Raw genomic sequence first — 25567 nt, forward strand, 5'->3', positions numbered from 1 at the left:
AACCAATAAATTTCATTCAACTTCACAATTGTGTTCCACTTGTTGATTCTTCACCAAAAAATGACATTTGGTATCTTTATGTTTGAAGCATGATATGTGGGAAAAGCTTGAAAAGTTCCAGGGGGCCGAATACTTTCGCAAGGCACTGTAAAAGTGGACACCACCATAATATCCCTTTTAATGGAAAACTTGTCAGCTGCACAGTAGCTCAGTACTTAGACATTAAGGGTATGTGCACACAATCAGTAATCGTTGCGGGTTTGACACTGCGTATTTAGGCAGCGTCAAGCCCGCAGCGGCCAGATGTTATAGCATAGTGGATTGGATTTTTAAAAAATCCCATGTCCACTATGCGTTCACAGACGCCCATGGATCACCCGCGGAGACTGACATGAGGCTCGTCTTTCCAGACCGAGATGCCTGTCTCCGCAAGAGAAATTTCACCCATAGAATTTATTGGATGCGGTGAATCCGAGTGGTTCAGTGATCACATGCAGATTCACCTATGTTCAATAGAAGGCAGCGCTTTGGACGCAGCAAACATGCAGCAAACATTCCAGATCGTGTGCACCCAGCCTGAATGTATATTCAGCTCATTATAGTCTAATGCTTGGGTCATCAACCTGTGGCATGGAAGCTTGTGGCTTGTGGAAATAAGGTGCGTGGCTTGAGGCTGTCCCGTAGCTTGATGTGTTAACACCAGGTTTGGCAGACAACAATGAAGAGAAGGTCATCAAATGGTGATTTTTGTGAGTAGCCCTGTGCACTGAAGAGCAGATCTGGATGGAGTATACTGATGGGGAGGGGATAGTAAATATTTTAAACTGGAGATAGGGTGTGTGCCAGTTAGAGAGGTGCTTGAAGGTGAGTGTGGAAGTGCGATAAATCTGCTTTATGCAATACCAAAAGGTGGTAAAGTGGAAAACCCTGGATATATAGTTAATTAAATATACTGCCTATAAGCTGGGGCACAAGGTAAGGTGGGCCTTTATGTGGAGAAGCTTTGGCTGTCATTATATCCGGACTGCGGGGCTCTTGGTGTCAGTATGGTGAAGGGTCTCACTGAATGTGGCTCGCAATCATCTATCAGTGCTGAATGTGGCTCTCAAGGTAAGAAAGGGTGGGGACCAGTGGTCTAATAGAAGAGATTTATTACAAAAATTACCACATTTTCCAAATCTGACCTCGGTTTGGAAAGCAAGTATCCAAATTTTGACAAGTCACCTGCTGAGCGATACAAAGTTTCGTTAATGATTCTAGATAACATTTGATACTTAGTATGGAAGACTTAAACAGTTGTCGGTAGAAAAACAAAGGAAATGAACTATTAATATTTTAAAGTATATTTGTTAAAGGAAGTGATGCAAACGCACAATTCTATAACTACTGCATTCTCTAACTGCAGCGAAGTCTAACAATCCTGCCTCATGTAAAAAAAACAACAAAAAAAACCAACAACAATAATACATAGTAATCGTCAACAAGTTTGCATCCAGTAAATATTTTTCTACATATTAATTCATGGCCATCATAAAAAATATTTGATTTTTTTTTGCAGTTTTCATATTATTTACAAGTTTTTATTCAATAATAATATTAATTATAATAAAAATAATACTCGTCGTCATAAAAAAGCCATTGCCCCAGCCCTTTTGCTATATTTCAAAAAGGATGGGTCCCCAAATGAGGGTGAAAGGTGCAAAAAGACTAGCCCCAGTGCTGAAAGAGTTATTTAATGGAGGAACTAGCACTGCAGCTTTCGAATGCTGCGAGAGATCCTTTTAAACTCCCGTTGGCCTTTCTGCCACCGTTTGACTGAGGTGATGACCAGTTCCCCTTCGAGCTTTTGTCCCATCACTAAATAGGGAGCGTTTATGTCATTCATCTCGTCGCAGGTACACTGCAGGCCGTCTTTAAGCCACAGCACGGTCTTCTTCAAATCTCTTTCTGTTACCCCATTCAGTTTGTAAATGGTTTTGCTCTTTGTCTCCGGGATGATCTTAGTGTCCCCATTGATGTAGGCGATCTCCTTCACTTTTATCTTCAGAGCTAATGAGGGCAAAAGAGGGGGAGGCAAGCAGAGAGACTGGTGAGAAAGAGCTCGGGAGAGACACGTCCATTAGTAGCCACAGCAGACAACCCTAGGGTGGGATGTGTTGCTAATGAAACTGTCAGGCCCTGACACAATTACAGCAGGTGGCTCCATTTTTAAACCACAAAGGGCATCAAAGTCATTTTATGTCAAACCCTTATGTCTTAACCCCTAGAGTGTCTCTTGGGGATTAGTTCTGCAGTTACAGCCCTCAGTGTGCTGCTTTGTGGAGTTGGCCTGCTCATGGAAACAATCATTAAGCCCCGCACACTCATCCAGCAAATATTTTATGATATTCAGACATATAACAATGAATGAGGCTGCTTTATACAAGTCTTACCCAGGGACATCATTAAAGGAGCATTAAACTGAAAGTCCATGAGCCTTATAAAACCCGCTAATATAATCCACACACATGGATGCTAATGCTCAAAGGGGGTCACAGGGGCAGACCACTATAGGCAGCTTACACAAAACAGCGCAATCATTTCACGGCAGACGGTAGGATAGAGTCTCAGTGCGCTCCTCGGTTACATACAAATGTGCAGAAAGTTCTATACTGAGTATATGAGTCAGAGGAGTAATATCCCCCAGACTCGCAGCATTATTCTTTGATGACTAACCCATCATTCCTGCCATTATAACTTCATGGGGCTACGTGCTTCTTCAAACCGCACCATCAGGAAAGGACAAGTTAAGGGTCACTGACTGCTAGGCATTGGGGTGATTGAACACCAGATTCCTTTCTGTTTCAAAACATATGATGAAAATGTGGCAGAGAATTGCTGTCTATCTACTGTACAGTATTTATATATCTGCAATATCAATCAATTACTACAACCTTGGATGGCTGATTTTATTGTGCATATCTGTGAAGTGGCATGGAGCGGTTACCGAAAGGCCGGCATCCGACATCTAGTGGTACTGTTCTCTTCCCTTATCAGTCAGTCTATTTATCTATCTATCTACAATATATATCCATCTTCAATATCTATCTATCTATCTTGTATCAATCAATCTGTCTACGATATCAAATTAATACATCTGTCTACAATATATAACATCTATCTATCCATCTATATTGTATCTATCAATCTATCTACAATATCTATTTATCTGCAATATCTATCTGTCTGTATTGTATTAGTCTATCTACAATATCAAATTAATACATCTGTCTACTATATCTCTCTATCTGTTTTACTGTAATAAACATTTAATTTCAGATGCTGCAGAATCTCTTGTGTTTGAATAAAAGATATTACTATAGTGACTGATTTATTTCCTAGAGGTTATGCAAATGCAATGTGAGATTTTGCTTTCAGTGTAACCCAATATTTGCTGAATACATGCCGTGGATTGTTCATGAGGTCAAATTCAGGTATAGGGGAGCGTGTAAATATGAGAACCTTCACAAGTACGCTGCAGTAAAAAACATATGTTTGCCTGTGACATGTGGCGCTTGGTGCAGTTTTGGATGGTTCTAGAGGGAATTTCATGAATAACAACTCACTATTCTGCACATGCCTCATCACCAGCAGCATGTAAATGCCTAATAATGTACATATGACTCATTACCAGCCTTATGTGAACAGTCTGAGAATACACACGACTCCCCAGCACTACTGTGTATAGGCCTTACAAGGTATACATGACAAGTTTATGTGTTTGGCCAGTTTGCAGACACATTTGTGCACCTGTATTATTAATGCAAGTTCAGGCCTGATCACGGGTCATTAGAACTGCAGTGGGTCTAAGACGTAACAAGAAGCTCAATATTCTGGTTTCTTCCCATGTGGAAACGGGGCTGTGAGTCTCCTTGGGCACCAGGACTTGTCAATATGTGGCTCATCAGTAACAGTATGCACAGCTTATACATAATAACCTTCATTTCTTTGGCACCAACATATTCTGCAGCACTTTCCGAGTGGCTCTTCACCAGCACTATGTTTACACCTTACAATTAATAGATAGTTCATGCAGAAAAATTATGTATATGTATATAACTGACACATCACTAATAATATAAATCAATAAAACTGCAGGTAAAATGGCTAATAAACCAGATCATATATATGAAGTATATATGGTCAACATTATGTATATCCTAAACTTTACAATAATATATATTATACATGCCTATAATGTATATATAAATAAAAAAATGATTATTATTATTATGCCGGTGGCTTACATAACGAGAAATGTCTTTTATTACTAAACCTTTCTATGCAGTTTACTTTCTGCCATTACTGCGTAATAATTACTATGGAGATGTCATTGTCGGAGTACTTTCAATGAGCCAGTCAGTCATTATCCTTTGTAAGGGCATTTTTATAATAAAATACCAGCTTGTTTCCATTTGTCAGGATTAATATCCTGTACACCCAAGGCCATGCTGTTTCTTACAAGAACAGTGATTGTACATAAGTTATGGCTACACTAGAAGTCAACCGTAGACTTATTTTATCATTCGCATCCAACTAATCAACATCTAACATCATCAATCAAGTGCAATGCAGCCAGGTTCTGCTTGTCATTCCTCCCATCCGAAGTCTGCAGCCTCCTGATTTATGTTACGAATACCTTTTGTTTCCTGTCTTAAAGGACCCAGTGAAAGGTTGGAAAGTGTTGTTTATAAAATCGCCCAGTCTCACGTCAGCTCACATCTACATCCTAATTGCTGGTTACACCGCCTGTATCCAAACAAGCTGCACCGGCTGTCAATCACACTACAATAACAAATTATGCTGCCCTGCTCCAAAATAGGGATCTCATTCTGCACAGACAGGCCTCATTTGTTTTACCACCAATTAATTCCACATATATGCTCGGCAGCATATGCTAGGTATAAATGTGCCGCACTCGTCTAATTCTTATTGTTCTTTCTAACACTTGGTGTTACATTTATGATACATTACATTTCTACTGATTCTTGACTAGGAAATGTTGTAAGTGTATAAACAGTGCTTTGTACTTTATCATCATATATCCCCTAATTATGTTGTAAATACATCATTGTAAATACACACCTGTACTTTGTATCTCCCCACCTCATTGTAGATTGTAAGCTCTCACGAGCAGGGTCGTCTTATTTTGTCTTATTTTGCTTTATTACTGTATTGTTAACATTGTTACCTATGACTGTTGTGTTTGAAACTGTTAAACTGTAAAGCGCTGCGGAATATGTTGGCGCTATATAAATAAAGATTATTATTATTATTATTAATTAAAGGAGTATTGGATAGAGAGAACTGGCTCCGGACTCAATGGCTGATTTATGGATGGAACACATACAGTAATGTCAGTAGACAAAGTACATCCACGTAGCAACATACAATGGCATGTATAAATGAAAAAGCTGCGTCCCTCTGCAGCTGTTATGGCAGAAATCAGTGTTCAGTAAAGTCCAAAATTAAGCATATATTAATGTTAGGTATGGAAAGACATAGTGCATCCTAAATAGATAAGTATGGCAAATATGAGATAAACAAAGGTGCAATAAATTTAAGTTAATTGGATAGATAGATAATCATAAGTTATATGAAAATGAATATAGTATGCGATATTGGCGAGATAAATAAACAGATGCATAGATAAAACACAATTTTCCATCTTTACACATATATAGAAAAGTAAGGTCACCGTTTTTTATGGAAACCTCACAGTGAAGAAGCCTATACCAATATTCGTCCAACTTTCTAGTCTCTTGTAATAATTACATCACAGTGAATCTTCTTACCAAAATCATTTTTGCAGAGATTCTCCACAATGTCATTGTCATCCTCGCTGGCAGTTTTACAGGCGTCACAAACTTTTGGTGCTGTGAACAGACAAATGTTTTATTAGTGGTAGAATGTTTAGTTACCAGTAGGTGGCGCTCAGCACTTGGATGCTTGACCCATCTCCAACATCTTCATGTACCAGACTTGGAGCTTCTACATGTAAAATCCTTCTTTATGAATTGCACTAAAAGCTATTTGCATAAACACTTGAAGCAATTTTGCTAATGTATGAAAACATCCTAAGTACTATGTATGGGGCTCCCTTGCCAGTTGCACTCAGCATTTGGCAGACACAAACACATTACTGCGGGCATTTGCTTTCAGAGCAGCAGGCACCACTGTTTTGCCCAGACGGTCTTCTATACTTATTGGAGACATATGAACTAAATTATCATTTTATCCATTAACATCATTGAACACTCACAGGGCATTTCATGCCAATAAACTAGAGAGTCTTCTATTCTTTACTTCTTGTCTTTTCTGTACAGGAGATATGGTTATTTAAAGTGCATTTTAAGCTATAAGTCTGCATTTCACACACACACACACACGCACACACATACGCATACACGCACACACACACACACGAGCACACACACGCATACACGCACACACACATATACGCACACGCAAGCTATTGAATCAATGACATTGTGTAAGCACACACTGATGGTCAACAAAAGTTGATTTGCATCATATTACATTGTGTCTTACATTTACACTGAGGCTATGCTCACATGTCCAGTAATCATCTGTTAGAAGGGATCCAGCAGCAATCCATTGCCAAAAAAGTGGTGTTAACTCAACTTTTGTCCATTTTTAAAAATCAGATTTTAGCTGGATTCATTTTTTTAACATTGAAGTATAAGGAGGATCCATGAGGGTATGTGCACACATTGCGGATTTTGCTGCGGTTCCGCAGCTGCGGAAAACAAAATCTGCAGTGCACATGCTGCGGAAAAAAACGCACGGAAACGTAGCATTGTTTATTCCGCAGCATGTCAATTCTTTGTGCGGATTCCGCAGCGGTTTACACCTGCTCCATAATAGGAATCCGCAGGTGTAAAACCGCAGGTGGAATCCGCACAAAACCCGCAGTGAGGTTTACCTGTGGATTTACCAAAATCGGTCCGGAAAAATCAGCAACACTTTCCGCAACGTGTGCACGTGGCCTTAAAGAGCCATCAGTTTTCTTCCATTTGAATCTGGTCCAGTAAATAAAAAACGGATCCTTTTCAAATGAAAGAAAGGCAGATGGCTAATTAACGGATCTGTTTTCCATATACTTCAGTGGTAAAACAAAAAAATTATTTCATCTGTATCCACTTTTTTTTTTAAGCCGGATTGCTGCTGGATCTGTTCTAACTGATGATTACTGGACATGTGAATGTAGCCTATGGCTACTTTCACACATCAGTTTTTTGCCGTCGGGCACAATCTGGCGAATTTTGAAAAAAAAACAGATCCGGCAAAAGTTGCCGCCGGATCCGTTTTTTCTCATAGACTTGTATTAGCGCCGGATTGCAATGGATGTCCTCACATTTCATCTGTTTTTTGCCGGATGCATCGAAAATCCATTTTCTGGCGGTCAGAGAAAACGTACATAGGAATGTTTTTTCTGTCCGTCGAAAAAGTGGACAGCAACGGATCCAGCAAAAAACGGATGAAACGTGAGGTGAAATGATGGAATCTGGTGACTCAGTTTTTTTTAAGCAAATCATGCATTTCCCATTCTGGAGTCTCTCTCTCTCTCTCTCTCCCTCCGAAAAAACGGATCCGTCTCATCCCTTTTTTTCACAATTTACGACGGATCTTTTTTTTTTCAAAATTCGCTGGATTTAGCCTGACGGCAAAAACCTGATGTGTGAAAGTAGCCTAAGTCATAAGTGTACTGGACAGTTTCGAGGAATGTTGCAAAGTTGACGGAAGAAAGTTCAAACATTGACTAGATTAAACAGTGGATAGTACAACAGAAATCCAGGTCTGCAGCAATGTCCATAAATGCCTCCAAGATGAACGTTTTTAATTTGTCCCTTGTCTGGTCAGTTTGTTTGTTTGTGACACACACGCACGCACGCACGCACACACACTATGTGTATACAGTGTACACAGATACTTTAAAATGCACTTCAACTGCCTAGACCTCCTGTATACACCCTAAAGTATAAATGTATACTCTCTCTCTATATGATATGATATATATATAATGTGTGTGTGTGTGTGTGTGTGTGTGTGTGTGTGTGTGTGTGTGTGTGTGTGTGTGTGTGTGTGTGTGTGTGTGTGTATATAACATATTGTCAGCTTTCCTAGTAAAACAGACAAGAGTACTTCTAAGCTAAGATGGGCAGGATGTGGCCTCTGTGGTGATGGCACCTTACCTTCTCTGGTGGCTGGCACATAATCAGTGCTGGCTGGTGGGATGCATAAGTCATTGTCCTGGGGAAAACGACTGCACTCCAGCATATCTGGCCACGGGAAGCCAAATGCAGACATGACAGGGGCACAGCTGTCCTTCACCTGCTCACATAGTGATCGGCAGGGCTTAATGGTCTCATCCAGATCATCAATGCACACTGGGGCAAAGAGGGAGCAGAGGAATTTCTTGGTGTCACGGTGGCATTGCTTCTGTATCAGTGGGATCCAGGAGGATGCTTGCTGCAAGACTTCCTTCATCGTCTCATGACCCAGCAGGTTGGGCAGCCTCATGTTGGGGTACTCAATGTCATGGCAAAGAACCAGAGTTGCAGGGATGGGTTTGCAATTGCTCCTCTTATAGGAAAATTCAGGTTGACCAAATGGAAACAAGCTTTTCACTGAGACCATACAGTCAGTAGCCAGCAGGATGAGGAAGATGAAGTAGAAGGGCTTCTGGCAGCACATGGTGAGCAGTCAGGAGAAACCAATGCTGCTGGTGAATGGCGAGCAGATTGTGCTCCTCTGGAGAGACAGTCGCAGCCTTCCTCAGGCTACATGCAGATCTCAGCTTCTGGCCGCCTCCACCTTACACCACACTCATCAGATGTTCTGCAAACAAGAGTTTTCTTGATTTTGTTTTATGCTAGTCCAGGGAGTGGGAGGAGGCTGCTGACAATCATCAGAAAAGGATTGGTCACTGCTTACTTGCTCAGTTGCTCCTTTGAGAATTCTCCTTTGGCAGGACAGCTTTAAAAGAAATGTTACAGTGCATGTAAAATGTGAACAAAGCCTTACAAAGGGCTCACAAGTGCATTGTCTAACAGAGGAGCAGGCTAGGATTCTATGCATGGGGGATTGCTGCAGCAGCAAAGCCTCACACTTCCTAAATACATTACTTGTTGTAAACTAGATTTGACTCCTAAGGGGGCTGCGGTGGTGTTTGCTTGACAGTGTTTGCTGTGAGGCACAGCTCAGTAATTTATGTAGATGCCCTCTTATCATGCCCATTACTCTCATTGTGGGCAGCCATTGCTTATTCTAATGAGGCTCAGCGCTGTGAGAAGTGGCACCTGGGGATGGAAGTGCCTGGTACAAGCCATGTGTCTGCACAGGGACCTTAGTGAAGGAGACTTGTCACATTCACGAGATTATTTTCTTTTGTGACAGAGAATTTTACTAAATCAATAATAGTGAAGAGTTCAAAGCAATTAATGCCACTTCCAAAATTGCATTAAATGATGTTAAATAGATTACAGGATAGGAACTTGCTATCTCCCCACAGAGGGTCTTCTGGTAATTAGAGAAGTCACTGTAGGTAATTAGTTTATGACTTAATGACTGCAGAAGAGCTAATAGATATTTATTAATGGCCCCTTCTTTTTTATTTGTGTATTTTATAAACTTACTACTTTTCCTGAAGTTATTCTATGTCAGCACTAAACAGCTAAACAGTAGATTTTTCAGGGGCTTTCCGCTATTACATAAAGTACTTTTTTGATCTGAAACATGTAAATGACATTGCTACAGTTCCATTTAAGTTGGGCACAGTTCCAACTCGGAAGTCATTGGTGTCTCAGTGTACCTTAGTATGCCTTTGGTTTGGAAACTGTTTTCTGATCAATCCTGACTTTTCATATTCCATCACATGTACAAAACAGAGATATTTTCCCCTATTATTGTCTTGAACACTAATATGGTGGCTACATGGACTCTATGGGTCATGCCCATTCTGTGCACATGCGTAGCTCGGCCATGATGACAAACTTTTAGGTACATTTATATCCATTATAAGAGACATAGAATGAAAATGTAAAACTATCAACTCCATAATATGCTGTAATTATAATTTGAATCTTGTTGTTTGCTATGCTTGCATTCAGACAATAGCTCAGAGAGCTGCATTATACAGTTTATATCTATGGACTCCAGACAACAGGCTGTTGTAAAACAGCATGTGTCCGCTGATTAGTCTGGACTGAAGGGCAACTTCAGGACAACTGAAAGCTATTGCAGCTCAGTTGATGTTATAGGACTACTCCTTCAACTTAACATAGCAATAATCATAATGTATTATTATAGTATTGAACTAAAGATTAATAGCGCTAAGTAATCATTAGGAAACTGCATACTTAAGGCCGGCGTCACACTAGCGAGTTTTACGGACGTATGAGCGCAGAAAATACGTCTAGAAAATACGCATTGCACACGGCCCAATGATTCTCTATGGGGCAGCTCCTATCTGCGGTATATTACGCATCTGTAATATACGGTATGCTACGGGCGTAGAAAATTGCAGCATGCTGCGTTTGTCAGCATATTGCGCAAAAAATCTGCCAATGAAAGTCTATGGCCGGCGTCACACTAAGCGTATGAAAATACGGTCCGTTTTTTACGGCCATAATACGCAGTAATTGTCCCAAAACACTTTTCCATATTCAATATGAGGATGCGATTTTTGCGCACAAATTTATCCGTGTGTCATCCGTATGGCATCCATATGGCTTCCGTACGGTGATTTTTTCTCGCAGGCTTGCAAAATGGACATATCATGGATCCATCGGCTCAAATATTCTTAAAAACATATATACAGTATATATATATATATATATATATATATATGTCAGTGAGACACATATATATATTTATATTTAATTCAGCGCTAGATAGCAGAAAAGCCGGTAATTCAATTGCCGGCTTTTCCTATCTCCATCACAAACCCGACAGGATATGAGACATGGTTTACATACAGTAAACCATCTCATATCCCTTCTTTTATTACATATTCCTCTTTACTAATGTAACAAGTGTCTCTGTGTCTCTGTGTAAAATTTGGGGGCTGTAGCTATTAAATTAAAGGGTTAAATCCCGGAAAAAGTTGGTGTGGGCTCCCGCACAATGTTTGGTTTGGATTACGTTCGCCAAATTTGCAATATTCGTCAATTAATTTGTTGAATATTCGCCGAACATAACCGAACGCCATTCATGTCAATGGGAGGCAAAAACAAACACATGCAGAACACTTTATAATGGTCCCAAATGCTGCCAAAACACATCAAATGAGGGACAGACACCAGGAAAGTGGCCTTAATTCACAGACAGTACTAAATGTAGCATAGCACTGCAGCAATCAGCAAGGCATGAGATACCGGGGTCTGGGACAGCATTTACAGCTTTCAATTGAACATCACAGTAAGGCGAGGTGGATGTGGGATCGTATAGGCCTCCTGTGCTGGGGGCCCTGATACCACATGTCACAGCTCAACCTGCTTTCATACTGAGCCACACTCAGGTGGCACAAACAGGGACGTAGCTAGAGCTTTTGCCGCCCGGGGCTGTTCCCGAGTTTGGCGCCCCCCCCCGTCATTAGACAGCAAAAAAGGCTTAAAAATGGAATGGCTTCTTGTAAGCAAGTCTGCGGAAACAGGGTCATCTTCCATAAAGCTCGCCTTTCAGCAGTGCCCCACCCTCTCAAAATCACAGAGTGCCCAGTCAAAGCTTCCTAGAGCCACAGAGCCCCCCTTACCCAAGGGTCGCACAATCCCACCTACCCAAGAGTCAGAGTGCCCCATGTAAGGGCCCCTAGGGCAGCAGAGTGCCCATTCCTCAAGAGGCCCCCCAGAGCTGCAAAGTGCCCCCCTGAAAGAGCTCCTCCTGCCAAAAAGGCCCCAGGGTGCAGAATACCCCCCAAAGCCACATTGTGTCCCCTCAAAGCCCCCCCCAAGAGGTCCTGCAGATTCACATTGCCACCCTAGGAGCCCTTTCAGGGGTGTAGCAAGTCCATATTTCCCCCCCTCCAAGAGACCCTTAGAGTGCAAGCCTGAAAGGGTCCCCTGCAGAGAGCCCCTTCCTAAGAAGTACCCCCCAGGGCCACACAGATAACCCCCACCATGGCTGAAGAGTCCCACAGGCCAGGCTAACCTGGGCGGCGGAGCTGCACATGAGGGGCGTGCACTCGCCGGCGACTGACAATGACGTCATACGCCGGCGACATGCACGCTGGGACTGACGTCAGCTGCCAGCCTCAGATTGGCTGGCGGCTGTTAACTATTGACGTGCGGGCGTGGGCCCGCACGTCAATAGCGTTAAACAGCTGCAGCTTGCAGCGCCGGCCGTGGCCCGGTGACCCACCCCCGCATTGTGCCGCTCGGGGTGGCCCGCCCCCCCCCACACCCCCCTTCCTACGCCACTGGGCACAAATATATAAATGTTGTAGACTACTATTGTCAGAAAAATCTAAGCATAGTAACATGGGTAGTTGATTCCAAGGAAGTGGAGACCTGACGGCCTTGGAGGCCTACTGCTACAGGAAACACGCATGAAAGAGTCCCAACCAGGAGTCTGCACATTTACAAAAATTAGTGGCAGACACCAACAAAGTGGCATCAATTGCAATAGAGTAGAACTAGTATAGCGGGGACCAACACCTCTTGCACTACAGCCAACCCAGCAGATGGAGACTGTAATGGGCAAGGTGGTGGAATCACTGTGCCATATCCTCCTGAAAGCCTGGAAAGGGTGTAAATAGGTGGCCTGCCAAATCCCTACTTGGACAAGTGGCAGCAGGCGAAAACTGCGACCCAAGTTGGGACAAAGAGGTGGCACCAGGTGCTACTCCAAGGCTGACCTACATACGGTGGTAGCTGACCCCCTACAGCAGGTAAGCTGCTATGGCCTGAAGGAGAGATGAAAAATGCAGGCAGGCACTGTAGGGATTCTGGAACCACGGGTGCAGATGGGACCGGCTGAGGAACAGAAAAGCACTAGCAGGTGCGGGCTGGACCAGGTGTTAGATAGAAGGGCAATGGCAGGTGTGATCTGGACAGGCTGATGGACAGAAGAGCACAGACAGGTATAAGCTGACAGGCACAGACAGGTAAAAGCAGATGGGTACAGGGTAGACAAGCAGACAGGCTGACCTGGGGAACCTGACAACTAGCAAGCATGCAAGGCAAACTAACAAAATAGCTCAGGCACCTCCATATTGGAGGAGAAACCTTATATAGAAGGTGTCGCCCAGCTATAGGCTGGGCATACCTTAGGTTGATGCAGGCGGTCCCTTTAAGAGGGAGGGAGCATGCATGTGCACCCTCAAAGCATAGTTCCTGGTCCTACAACTGAACCTTGATGGACATCAACACATAGGGGGCAAGATGACGTGGCCATGTGTGAGTGGGAGACATTGAATGTCCTTTCTATTTGGTACAAGGAGATCCCATAAAGGGCCAAGTCTGTAATGTCAACAGATCAAAAAGTCTGTATGAAGAGGGAATGGTTCACTGTGTCAAAGACAGATGCCAGGTGCAGGAGAAGGAGGAGGACAAACTCGCATCGGTTTTATTTGGCGGTTAGTAGGTTGTTGGTTACATTAGTCAGGGCAGTTTCAGTGGAATGGTGCAGTCTGAAGCCAGGTTGTATGCGGTCAAAGAAGGAGCAAGAAGAGAGGTGGGAGGGCAGTTCAAAATGGGCGTGTTGTTCCAATAGTTTGGAGGCATAAGGAAGTAATGATATGGGGTGATAGGTAGACACAGAGGATGGGTCAAGGGTGGGCTTTTTGAAGATGGGTGTGATCAAGGTATGTTTCAATCAGGATGGTAGACATCAGTTGTTAGTGACAGGTTGAAGAGGTGGGTTAGGCTTGTGATGAAGACTGTGGTAAAGTTTGGAATGAGGTGGGATGTTATTGTCTCAAGTTCACAGGTGGTGAAGCAAAGTATTCAGTTAAGATGAGGGGAGAAGGAGGGGGAGCTGTTGGACACCGGAAAGAATTGAAAGGACTGAATAACTGTTTAGGGTTGTGAGACAGGTATGATATGACGGATGAGAAGTTGGTTTGTTTTGCTGCAGTAAGCAATTATGCAGCATTTTCACAACTTCTGTTGCTGGAAGGGCAAGTCCGCTCCCTTGCTTTGGTAGCCGTAAAATGGTACGCTTTGTAGATGAGGGCCAGAAACAACATGTGCTCCAGTTGATGGCTTTTTTTACTGTATGATGTTAGTAACAGAATAATTTTTTTGGCCTGTGTAACATTAACTACATGCTCCAAACAATTTCAAAGTGAGATGTCCCCTACTGTATGACCTTAGCAATAGAAGAATTTTTTTGGCCTGTCGATGAGGCCTGTATAACATTGACTACACGCTCCAAACAATTTCTAAGTGAAATGTCCCCTACTGCATTACGTTTGTAACAGAAGAAATAATTGCTTAAGTGTGGATGAGGGCTGGATTACAAAGAAGATATGCTCTGAACAATTTCATAGTGAGATGTCCCCTACTGTATGACGTTTGTAACAGAAGAATTTTTTTTGGCCTGTCGATGAGGCCTGTATGACATTGACTAGATGCTACAAACAATTTCTAAGTGAGATGTACCATATTGCATGCCCTCATCATCTCCCGCCTTGACTACTGCAACATCCTTTTCTGTGGCCTCCCTGCTAACACCCTTGCACCTCTCCAGTCAATCCTTAACTCTGCTGCCCGACTAACTCATCTCTCTCCTCGCTACTCCTCTGCTTCCCCCCTCTACAAATCTCTTCACTGGCTCCCATTCCCTCAGCGTATCCAGTTCAAATTACTAATACTGACCTACAAAGCCATCCATAACCTGTCTCCTCCATATATCTCTGAACTAATCTCCCGATATCTTCCCTCACGTAATCTCCGGTCCTCCCAAGACCTCCTCCTCTCCTCCACACTTATTTGCTCCTCATCCAACCGCCTCCAAGACTTCTCCCAAATATCCCCCATCCTCTGGAATTCTTTGCCCCAACACGTCCGACTATCAACCACATTCGGATCCTTCAGACGGAACCTGAAAACCCATCTCTTCAGGAAAGCCTACAGCCTGCACTGACCCTGCTGCCTCCTCATCACTACCAAAGCTTCTGCCTCACCAACACTGGAGCTCCTGCAACCCTCAACCTACTGTCTCTGTCCCCATAATCCTGTAGAATGTAAGCCCACAAGGGCAGGGTCCTCGCCCCTCTGTATCTTTCTGTCATTGTTAGTTTGTTTACTGTAAGTGATATCTGTAACTTGTATATAACCCCTTCTCATGTACAGCACCATGGAATCAATGATGCTATATAAATAAATAATAATAATAATAATATTGTGTTACGTTAGTAACAGAAGAAAGAATTGTTTAAGTGTGAATGAGGGCTGGATGACAAAGAAGATATGCTCCAAACAATTTCAAAATGAGATGTCCCCTGTCGATGAGGCCTGTATAACATTGACAAGATGCTGAAAACAATTTCAAACTGAGATATCCCCTTCTGTATTCGATTAGTAACATAAAAACATTTTTAGTGTGGATGAGGCCTGTATAATCTAGAAGATTGTCCTTGGTGTTGGAACGCCCTCTTTCCTACATTTGCTTCTGGTAAGGTGCAGGTTTGCTGGAGAAATATGGCCAATGTGTCCTTAGATGAACTGATCTGGAAAATGGGCATGACGACGGTGGGATTGAGAGTGAACAACAGGATCAAGATCAATAACATGGCAGCTATAGGAAGTATGAGATCCAGGATCCAACCTACAACGATTACTCATTTACCCAACACCAATTACCAGAGAACCTTTGATGCTCATCAGAAGATGGGTATAACAGATGCGCGTCTCAAGCTAGGCATAAAAGATGCCCATGGGAAATTGGATGCCAAAGATGCACATAATAAATAAGATAGGCTCAAAACAATTTCAAACTCAGATCTCAACTACTGTATCACATTTGTTAAAAATTAAAATAAATTAATCTTAATGTGCAACAGCTCTGCACGCAGAAAAAGTTCAATGCCACTAAAAGAAAAGGTTGGATATAGTGGGCTGTATCACATTTATCAACAGAAAAAAATATTTTAATATTTCATATCACAAAATGACAACATGGGATATGGCGGGCTGTATCACAGTCAGCAAATGAAAAAATGATAATTTTTTAAATACGTGTTAGGTCTGCAGACAGGTTCATATCACCGCCACAAAATGACAAAGTGGGATACGGCAGGCTGTTTCACATTTAGCAACAGAAAAAAAATATAATTTTTATTAATGTGCCTTAGGTCTGCAGACAGTTTCATATCACCACAGCACTAAATAAAAATGTGGGATACAGCAGGCTTCTTCAAATATAGTTAGTGAAAAATATTATTTAGAATGCTATACTTACGAACATGATAGAACAAACGCGGCAGCACTCACCAATCCTGCAGTTCAAGTGTCCTTTATTGAAACACACGGAAAGACATCTTCACGGCTCGGGGGAGTGAAATAAACCAGGAGTGTGACGGATGAGACTATATTATTTAGAATGCTATACTTGTGCATGGAGCACAATAGAAGCAGTGCACAACACACTTGTAGGACATGTCCCCTGCTAGCTTTGTCTGTGGACCTCAGTAATGGCAAAAAAAAGCTGGAAAGTAAATTTAACAGCCACACTGGACCCTAGCTAGCTACACTATCTGACTGATTTCAGCAGCCAATGACACAAGCCGTTGTGTCAGGACTTTGTGGGTGTTTCCTGCACCCTGAATGGCTAGCTGCAAAGTGCACACATAAAGCTAGGAAACAAATACTGTTTACAAGAATGTCACACCTCTGAGCTCTGCAAACCCCCTCCCCTCATCAAACATGTGCCAAACGCTCATGATACAACACCATTATCATTGCTAAAGTGCTGAAAATATGGCCATCGTGTCATTACATGAACTGACTATGAAAAGGGCCATGACGATGGTGGGAATAGGATCGGATAACAGGATCAGTAACAGGGTGGCTATGGGAGGTATGAGATCCAAGATCCATTCTACAATGATTACTCATTTACCCAACACCAATTACCAGAGAGCATTTGATGCTCATGAGAAGATGGGTGTAACAGATGTGCATCTCAAGCTAGGCATAAAAGATGCCCGGAGAAATTGGATGCCAAAGATGCACATAATATAGAAGATAGGCTCAAAACAATTTCAAACTCAGATCTTGGCTGCTATATCACGTTTCTAAAAAAAAATTAAAGTAAATTATTTTAATCTGCAACGGCTCTGCACAACGAGCAATTTCAATGCCACTAAATGAACAGGTTGGACATAGCGGGCTGTATCACATTTATTAACGGAAAAAAATAAATATTTTAAGGTGCTTGAGGTCTGCAGACAGCTTCATATCACTGCCATAAAATTACGTGTGATATGGCGGACTGTGTTGTGAATTCTGTTCTCGAACTCCCTCCTGTGGTTATGAATGGTACTTCGGCGAGTTCTGTCCATGGACTCCCTCTGGTGGCTGTGAGTGGAGCTGCTGGTTCTGAGGTTCCTTCCCCAGCTGACCTTGTTTAGGTCTTGGCTGGCTGCTCTATTTAACTCCACTCAGATCATTACTTGATGCCAGCTGTCAATGTCCTAGTACTGGTTCAGTTCTCTTGGATCTTTCAGATGACCTGTCTACTTCAGCAAAAGCTAAGTCCCTGCTAGCTTATTTGTTACCACTGTGTTTTTGTCCAGCTTGCTATTATGATTTTGTCTTGTTAGCTGGAAGCTCTGGGATGCAGAGTGGCACCACCGCGGCGTGAGTCGGTGCGGTGCTCTCTTTTGCACACTCTGCGTGGTTTTTTGTTAGTTTTTTATGCTGACCGCAAAGATACCTTTTCTATCCTCAGTCTGTTTAGTAAGGTCTGGCCTCCCTTTGCTGAAACCTATTTCATTCCTGTGTTTGTGACTTCCATCTTAACTCACAGTCAATATGTGTGGGGGGCTGCCTATTTCTGTGGGAAATTTCTCTGAGGCAAGGTAGGCTGTATTTTCTATCTTTAGGGGTAGTTAGCTCTTAGGCTGTGAAGAGGCGTCTAGGCAGAGTCAGGAACGCTCCACGGCTATTTCTAGTTGTTGTGATAGGATTAGGGGTTGCGGTCAGCAGAGCTCCCACTTCCCAGAGCTCATCCTGTATTACTAGTTTGCTCATCTGGTCATTTCTAGTGCTCCTAACCACCAGTTCAATCATAACAGTACTGTATCACATTCAGCAACAGAAAAATTTATAATTTTTTTTAATGCATGTTGGGTCTGCAGACAGATTAATATCACTGCCACAAAATAACAACCTGGGATACAGCAGGCTGTTTCACATTTAACAACCAAAAAAATTATATATATATTTTTAAATGCTCATTAGGTCTGCAGACAGGTTCATATCACTGCCACAAAATGACAAGGTGGGATAAAGCAGGTTGTTTCCCATTTAGCAACAGAAAAAAATTATTGTATATACTTGTGTATAAGCTGAGTTTTCCAGGACATTTTTTCTATGCTGAAAACGCCCCCCCCTTGCCTTATACACGAGTGGGGAGGAGCAGCGGAGCAGTGGGTCACAGAAGCAGGAGCCAACGGCTGTGGCTAAAGCCTGTGCTGCTGCTAAAGAGAAATGAATATTAATTTCATATAGCGCACAGTGACACCCGCAGCCACAGCCGCCAGCCTCCAGAAGACATCCCACTCACCCTGCAGCATACCCTCGGAGCATCTCATTGGTCCTGGTGCCCTCGCAGCATCTCGTTGGTTCTGGCTACCAGCAGCTCTTCCTGTGCTGAGCGATCACGTGGCACCACTCATTAAGGTAATGAATATGTACGCGTCTCCACTCCCATTGGCATGGAGGGAATATTCATTACCTTAATGAGCGGTGCCATGTGATCGCTCATCACAGGAAGAGCTGCTGGCACCGGAATGAGGTGCTGCGAGTGCACGCTGGAGGGTGAGTAGAATGTTTGGTTGTTTTTTGTAATAGGAACCAGGGGGAGCCACGCACATCAGGACAACTACGGGGGAGCCATGCATACCAGGACAGCTATGGGGGAGCCACACATACCAGGACAACGATGGGGTGCCATGCATACCATGACAGGATGGGGGAGCCGCGCATACTAGGACAGCTATGGGGGAGCCACGCATACCAGGACAGGACAGGGGAGTAGAGCATACCAGGACAGGGATGAGGATACAATGCAGACCCGGCTTATATCCGAGTCAATTAGCTTACCCAGTTTTCCGAGGCAAAATTAGGTGCCTTGGCTTATGTTCGTGTCGGCTTATACTCAAGTATATACAGTATATATTTTTTTTATGCGCATTAGGTCTGCAGACAGTTTCATATCACCGTCACAAAATGACAACGTGGGATATGGCAGGCTGTATCACATTCAGCTACAGAAAAAATTATAATTTTTTTAATGCACGTTAGGTCTGCAGACACTTTCATATCACCGCCACAACAAGACTCCGTGGGATACGGTGGGCTGTATCATATTCATCTACAGAAAAAATTATAATTTATTTTTAATATGCCATAGGTCTGCAGACAGTTTCATATCACCACAGCACAAGATGACAAGGTTGGATAAATCCGGTTGTTTCACACTTAGCTATTGAAAAAATATTATTTAGAATGCTATACTCTTGCCTGGAGCACAATAGATGCAGTGCAGAACACACTTGTAGAACATGTGCCCTACTGGCTTTGTCTGCGGACCTCAGCAATGGCCAAAGTAAAAATGTGCTGGAAGGTAAATTTAATAGCCACACTGGACACTAGCTAGCTACTCAATCTGACTGATATACAACCACCTAGCTGACTAGCTAAAATCTGAGATACAGTAGGCTTTTTCACATTTAGCTTGTGAAAAAATATTATTTAGAATGCTATAGTCATGCATGGAGCACAATAGAAGCAGTGCACAACACACTTGTAGGACATGTGCCCTGTTGGCTTTGCGTACCTCAGTAATGGCCTAGCTAACTAGCTAAAATCTTGATGCTGACAGTGCCAACGTCAGGAGCAGCCTGTGGGGCTACAGTGTCAAAATGGCGCTGAAACAAGATGTCTGCTATTTATTTGGTGAGGGACATGTGATTTCAGCAGCCAATGACACACGCCATTGTGTCAGGACATTGTGGGTGTTTCCTGCGACCTGACTGGCTAGCTGCAATGTGCACTCTGAGCTCTGCAAACCCCTTCCCCTCATCAAACACATGCCAAACACTCATGATACACCACCATTATTGTTGCTAAAGTGCAATACTTTTGTGGCAATGCAAATATTTTCCTGCACTTTTTACCAAATGTTACCGATTTTTTCCAATTTTATAACATTTTGCTTGTGTTTCTGATCACGAATCCGAATGTGCCATATTTTTTGCTGAATTTATGTTTGGGATTGTTTTCTGAATAAATTCGCTCATCACTAGTGAGCCTCCACATATAGCAATTGTAAAATGGGCGTATACTGTATGTCTGACATTTATGCTGTTCTCCAAGACTTTGAAGACTCCACAAAGATGGTGATCGGAGATGATGCCATCATCAGCACAATGATCCTGCTTTTGTGCCTACTTAACAGTCACTGCTGATAATTAAGCATGAAGCTTTGCATGCGGACCAGGTGGAGATGGAAGAAGACATGACACAGGTAGCTATTACCCAGCTCAGCCTCATCTCATCTGCTCAGCTCAGATTGAGCAACAGTGAGGAGGTGGAGGCTGAGGAAGAGGAGGAAGAACAGGAGCTGGCTGAAAAAAGCAAAAGAGGCTAATACCCGCACAAGCTTTGTCCCATCTCTCCTGCACATATGGGTTGTGGAGAATGAGGAGGAAGAGGTGGAGGGGCAGGAAGAGACAAAAGAGAGGAAGAGTAGTCATCATGGTGGAGACAGGGATGTGTTGGCTATAGGGACATTGGCATATTTGGCAGACTTTATATAGCTGTGTCTTTCACCTGAACCTCGCATTTTACTGGTTGTTCACTCTGCTAGACGCACACTACAAGGGGAACTTTGCAACGCTTCTTTCTATGTCAGAGATGTCTTGTAAAATGCAGCTATGCAATAAGGCCATTGTGGAAGACATGTTGGATAAATTGCCATCAGACAACTCTTGCGACAGGGTCCAAACTTTGTTGCCCAACCAAGGACTAGAGGCGAGGAAGACACACACTAGTTACAGCAGAGGCAGGGGTACACTGTCAAAAGCCTGGGACAATTTCATTACACCCTCCCAGTGTCCATGCCCTGATGACCAGGTATTTTTGTCAAGGAGGGAAAAGTTTTTGAAGATGGTCAAGGAATACCTGTCTGGCAAAACCAGCCTACACTCTAATTCCTCTGCAACCTTCAGCTATTTGGTCTCAAAGCTGGTCACCTGGCATGAGCTGTCTCTCTATGCCTTGGAGGTGTTGTGCTTACCTGCTGCTAACGTCTTGTCTGAGCAGTTTTTTAGTGGCACTGGGTGAGGTGAGGGTCATAACACAATAGAAAATGCTGACAAGCTCGACTAGATGAGACTCGACTTTTCCACACCACCAAATGACAGCAGCACCTAAAGTGTTTTTGATGTTCAATATTTGAATGAGGCCTCACAGTTGTTGCCTTCTTGGGTCTATGGATGACTGGATAATTCTACTTATAAGTTTTTTCTGGCTTTGCACTTTTTGCAAAGCCTTTATGAGTGTAGAAATACCACAACTATACTTTCTAATTTTTTTTATGAGGCACTCCAGTTGGTGCCTTCAAGGGTGTATTGATGACTCTGCTTGTAATTTTTGGCAGGATCTGCACTTAGTGCATAGCCTTTATGGGTCTAGGACTACTACTTCATTAGAATTTGAACAGAGTATGCATGAGGCCCTCCTACACATCTAATACAGGGTGTATCTGAGTCTCTAATTTTTGGCACTTCTGGCTTCCTTCGTAAATTGCATTGACATTTCCCAAATTTTAATAAAAAAAATGTAATTTTGGTATATTTAAATTATCATTATTTTTAAATAAATTTACATTTTGCCTTATATACAAATCTTTATCCAGGAAAAAATGTTTCTTAAATTTTTTCCTGTAAACTCCAATATCTCGTCGAATTTGAATGTTTTATTGTCAGTCCTTAAAGTGGAGCAAAAGTGTGACACCATTGTTCTCAGCAGCGATCCGGGAGTCATAGATGCTTCTAGGGGTATTCCCCATGCTGTTCTCCTTGCAGCCAGCACGTTATACATCCATTTGAACACTTTCACTGCCACTCAGACCTTCTTGTAGGGTCTGCCGAAAAATGATCAGATTTCCCATTGACTCCCTTTATACTCGTTACTCAAAACAAGCATCAAAGCAATAAAAATCACTTGTTTTAGTGCTCACTAATCTCTAATTTTGACATGAAATAGATAGAGTTTAGGATGAAAATAAAATGTAATTTTGAACCACCCGTTTAATAGTCTGTTTAAACAGACATAGCGCAGTAAGCGATTGTCAATCGGTAAAGGGTTACCGATTGGTCGAAGTTTAGTGTCGCCGGTCGAGCCGTGTACCCTTATACTTTACCCCTATACAGAATAAATACCATGCAGTAACAGTACAGTAACTTACCACTGACTTATTGTCTGATTACAGCCTTCTTCATCTTGTCAAACCATGTTGACATCTTAAAACTGGGAGTCCGTTACTGCAGAGTTCGCTGATCACTGAGCCCCTGAAAATAAAAAAGGTTACATATATGTACACATGTTTCCTGAGTAAGAAATTTCCCCACCTTGCTCCCCTAAATAAAGACATGGATCTACCATTATTATATAATTTGCTATAATGCAGAACACCACTGCAAATATACATTGATAATCCACCACTGTGCCCCTTGATAGCTATAAGTAGCCACTTCCCCTCCCCCAATAAATATATAAATTAATTATCCCCTGTACTCTTTTCTCAAATTCATTACCAGTCACTCTCCTGGGTCCTCAATGCCCCATCACTATGCACCTCCCGCTCCCCCTATTCATTATAATTGCATGACCCTCCAACTCATTTTATTTAAAAGAACATCTAAACGCTTCGATGCATTTTGGAAACAAGTCCTGTGGACAAATAAGGTTAAAATAGAAGTCTTTGGCCACAATGATCAGTCTAAGTTTATTCTATCTGTGACCCTGATTTGTTCTTTATCATCTATTACCGCGGATGCCTATGTCGACTCTGGCGCCGCTTTGAGTCTTATGGATTGGTCCTTTGCCAAACGCTGTGGGTATGATTTGGAGCCTCTAGAAACTCCTATACCCCTGAAGGGGATTGACTCCACCCCATTGGCTAGCAATAAACCACAATACTGGACACAAGTAACTATGCGGATTAATCCGGATCACCAGGAGATTATTCGCTTTCTTGTGCTGTATAACTTACATGATGTGTTGGTGCTTGGATTGCCATGGCTGCAATCTCATAACCCAGTCCTTGACTGGAAAGCTATGTCTGTGTTAAGCTGGGGATGTAAGGGGACGCATGGGGACGTACCTGTGGTTTCCATTTCATCATCTATTCCCTCTGAGATTCCTGAATTCTTGACTGAATATCGTGACGTTTTTGAAGAACCTAAGCTTGGTTCATTACCTCCGCACCGGGAGTGCGATTGTGCCATAGATTTGATTCCGGGTAGTAAATACCCTAAGGGTCGTTTATTTAATCTGTCTGTGCCTGAACATGCTGCTATGCGAGAATATATAAAGGAGTCCTTGGAAAAGGGACATATTCGTCCTTCGTCATCTCCCTTAGGAGCCGGTTTTTTCTTTGTGGCTAAGAAAGATGGCTCTTTGAGGCCGTGCATTGATTATCGGCTTTTGAATAAAATCACGGTTAAATATCAATATCCGTTGCCACTGCTGACTGATTTGTTTGCTCGCATAAAGGGGGCTAAGTGGTTCTCTAAGATAGATCTCCGTGGGGCGTATAATTTGGTGCGAATTAAGCAGGGGGATGAGTGGAAAACCGCATTTAATACGCCCGAGGGCCACTTTGAGTATTTGGTGATGCCTTTTGGTCTTTCAAATGCCCCTTCAGTCTTTCAGTCCTTTATGCATGACATTTTCCGTGATTATTTGGATAAATTTATGATTGTGTATCTGGATGATATTTTGATTTTTTCGGATGACTGGGACTCTCATGTCCAGCAGGTCAGGAGGGTTTTTCAGGTTTTGCGGTCTAATTCCTTGTGTGTGAAGGGTTCTAAGTGCGTTTTTGGGGTTCAAAAGATTTCCTTTTTGGGATATATTTTTTCCCCCTCTTCCATCGAGATGGATCCTGTCAAGGTTCAGGCTATTTGTGATTGGACGCAACCCTCTTCTCTTAAGAGTCTTCAGAAATTTTTGGGCTTTGCTAACTTTTATCGTCGATTTATTGCTGGTTTTTCTGATGTTGTTAAACCATTGACTGATTTGACTAAGAAGGGTGCTGATGTTGCTGATTGGTCCCCTGCTGCTGTGGAGGCCTTTCGGGAGCTTAAGCGCCGCTTTTCTTCCGCCCCTGTGTTGCGTCAGCCTGATGTTGCTCTTCCTTTTCAGGTTGAGGTCGACGCTTCTGAAATCGGAGCTGGGGCGGTTTTGTCGCAGAGAAGTTCCGATTGCTCCGTGATGAGACCTTGTGCTTTTTTCTCGCGTAAATTTTCGCCCGCCGAGCGGAATTATGATGTTGGGAATCGGGAGCTTTTGGCCATGAAGTGGGCTTTTGAGGAGTGGCGTCATTGGCTTGAGGGGGCTAGACATCAGGTGGTGGTATTGACTGACCACAAAAATCTAATTTATCTTGAGTCCGCCAGACGCCTGAATCCTAGACAGGCGCGCTGGTCGTTGTTTTTCTCTCGGTTTAATTTTGTGGTGTCCTACCTGCCGGGTTCTAAGAATGTTAAGGCGGATGCCCTTTCTAGGAGTTTTGAGCCTGACTCCCCTGGTAATTCTGAACCTACAGGTATCCTTAAGGATGGAGTGATATTGTCTGCCGTTTCTCCAGATCTGCGGCGGGCCTTGCAGGAGTTTCAGGCGGATAGACCTGATCGTTGCCCACCTGGTAGACTGTTTGTTCCTGATGATTGGACCAGTAAAGTCATTTCTGAGGTTCATTCTTCTGCGTTGGCAGGTCATCCTGGAATCTTTGGTACCAGGGATTTGGTGGCAAGGTCCTTCTGGTGGCCTTCCCTGTCTCGAGATGTGCGAGGCTTCGTGCAGTCTTGTGACGTTTGTGCTCGGGCCAAGCCTTGTTGTTCTCGGGCTAGTGGATTGTTGTTGCCTTTGCCTATCCCGAAGAGGCCCTGGATGCACATCTCGATGGATTTTATTTCGGATCTTCCTGTTTCTCAGAAGATGTCTGTCATCTGGGTGGTGTGTGATCGTTTCTCAAAGATGGTCCATTTGGTTCCCCTGCCTAAGTTGCCTTCTTCTTCCGAGTTGGTTCCTCTGTTTTTTCAAAATGT

General features: G+C 42.9%; 1 protein-coding gene across 1 annotated transcript; it reads right to left on the reverse strand.

Annotated features, from left to right (window-relative positions):
* Positions 1 to 1134: 1134 nt before the first annotated feature.
* SFRP2 (secreted frizzled related protein 2) lies at positions 1135 to 8915 on the reverse strand. The gene is made up of 3 exons (XM_077279365.1): positions 8256 to 8915; positions 5835 to 5915; positions 1135 to 2049 (listed from the first exon to the last, which is right to left on the reverse strand). The coding sequence occupies exons 1-3, from the start codon at positions 8755 to 8757 to the stop codon at positions 1745 to 1747; spliced, it is 888 nt and encodes a 295-aa protein (XP_077135480.1). The 5' UTR covers positions 8758 to 8915; the 3' UTR covers positions 1135 to 1744.
* Between the last annotated feature and the right edge of the window lie 16652 nt (positions 8916 to 25567).

This window comes from Ranitomeya variabilis, chromosome 1 (assembly GCF_051348905.1).
Source record: "Ranitomeya variabilis isolate aRanVar5 chromosome 1, aRanVar5.hap1, whole genome shotgun sequence".
Classification (NCBI taxonomy): domain Eukaryota; kingdom Metazoa; phylum Chordata; class Amphibia; order Anura; family Dendrobatidae; genus Ranitomeya; species Ranitomeya variabilis.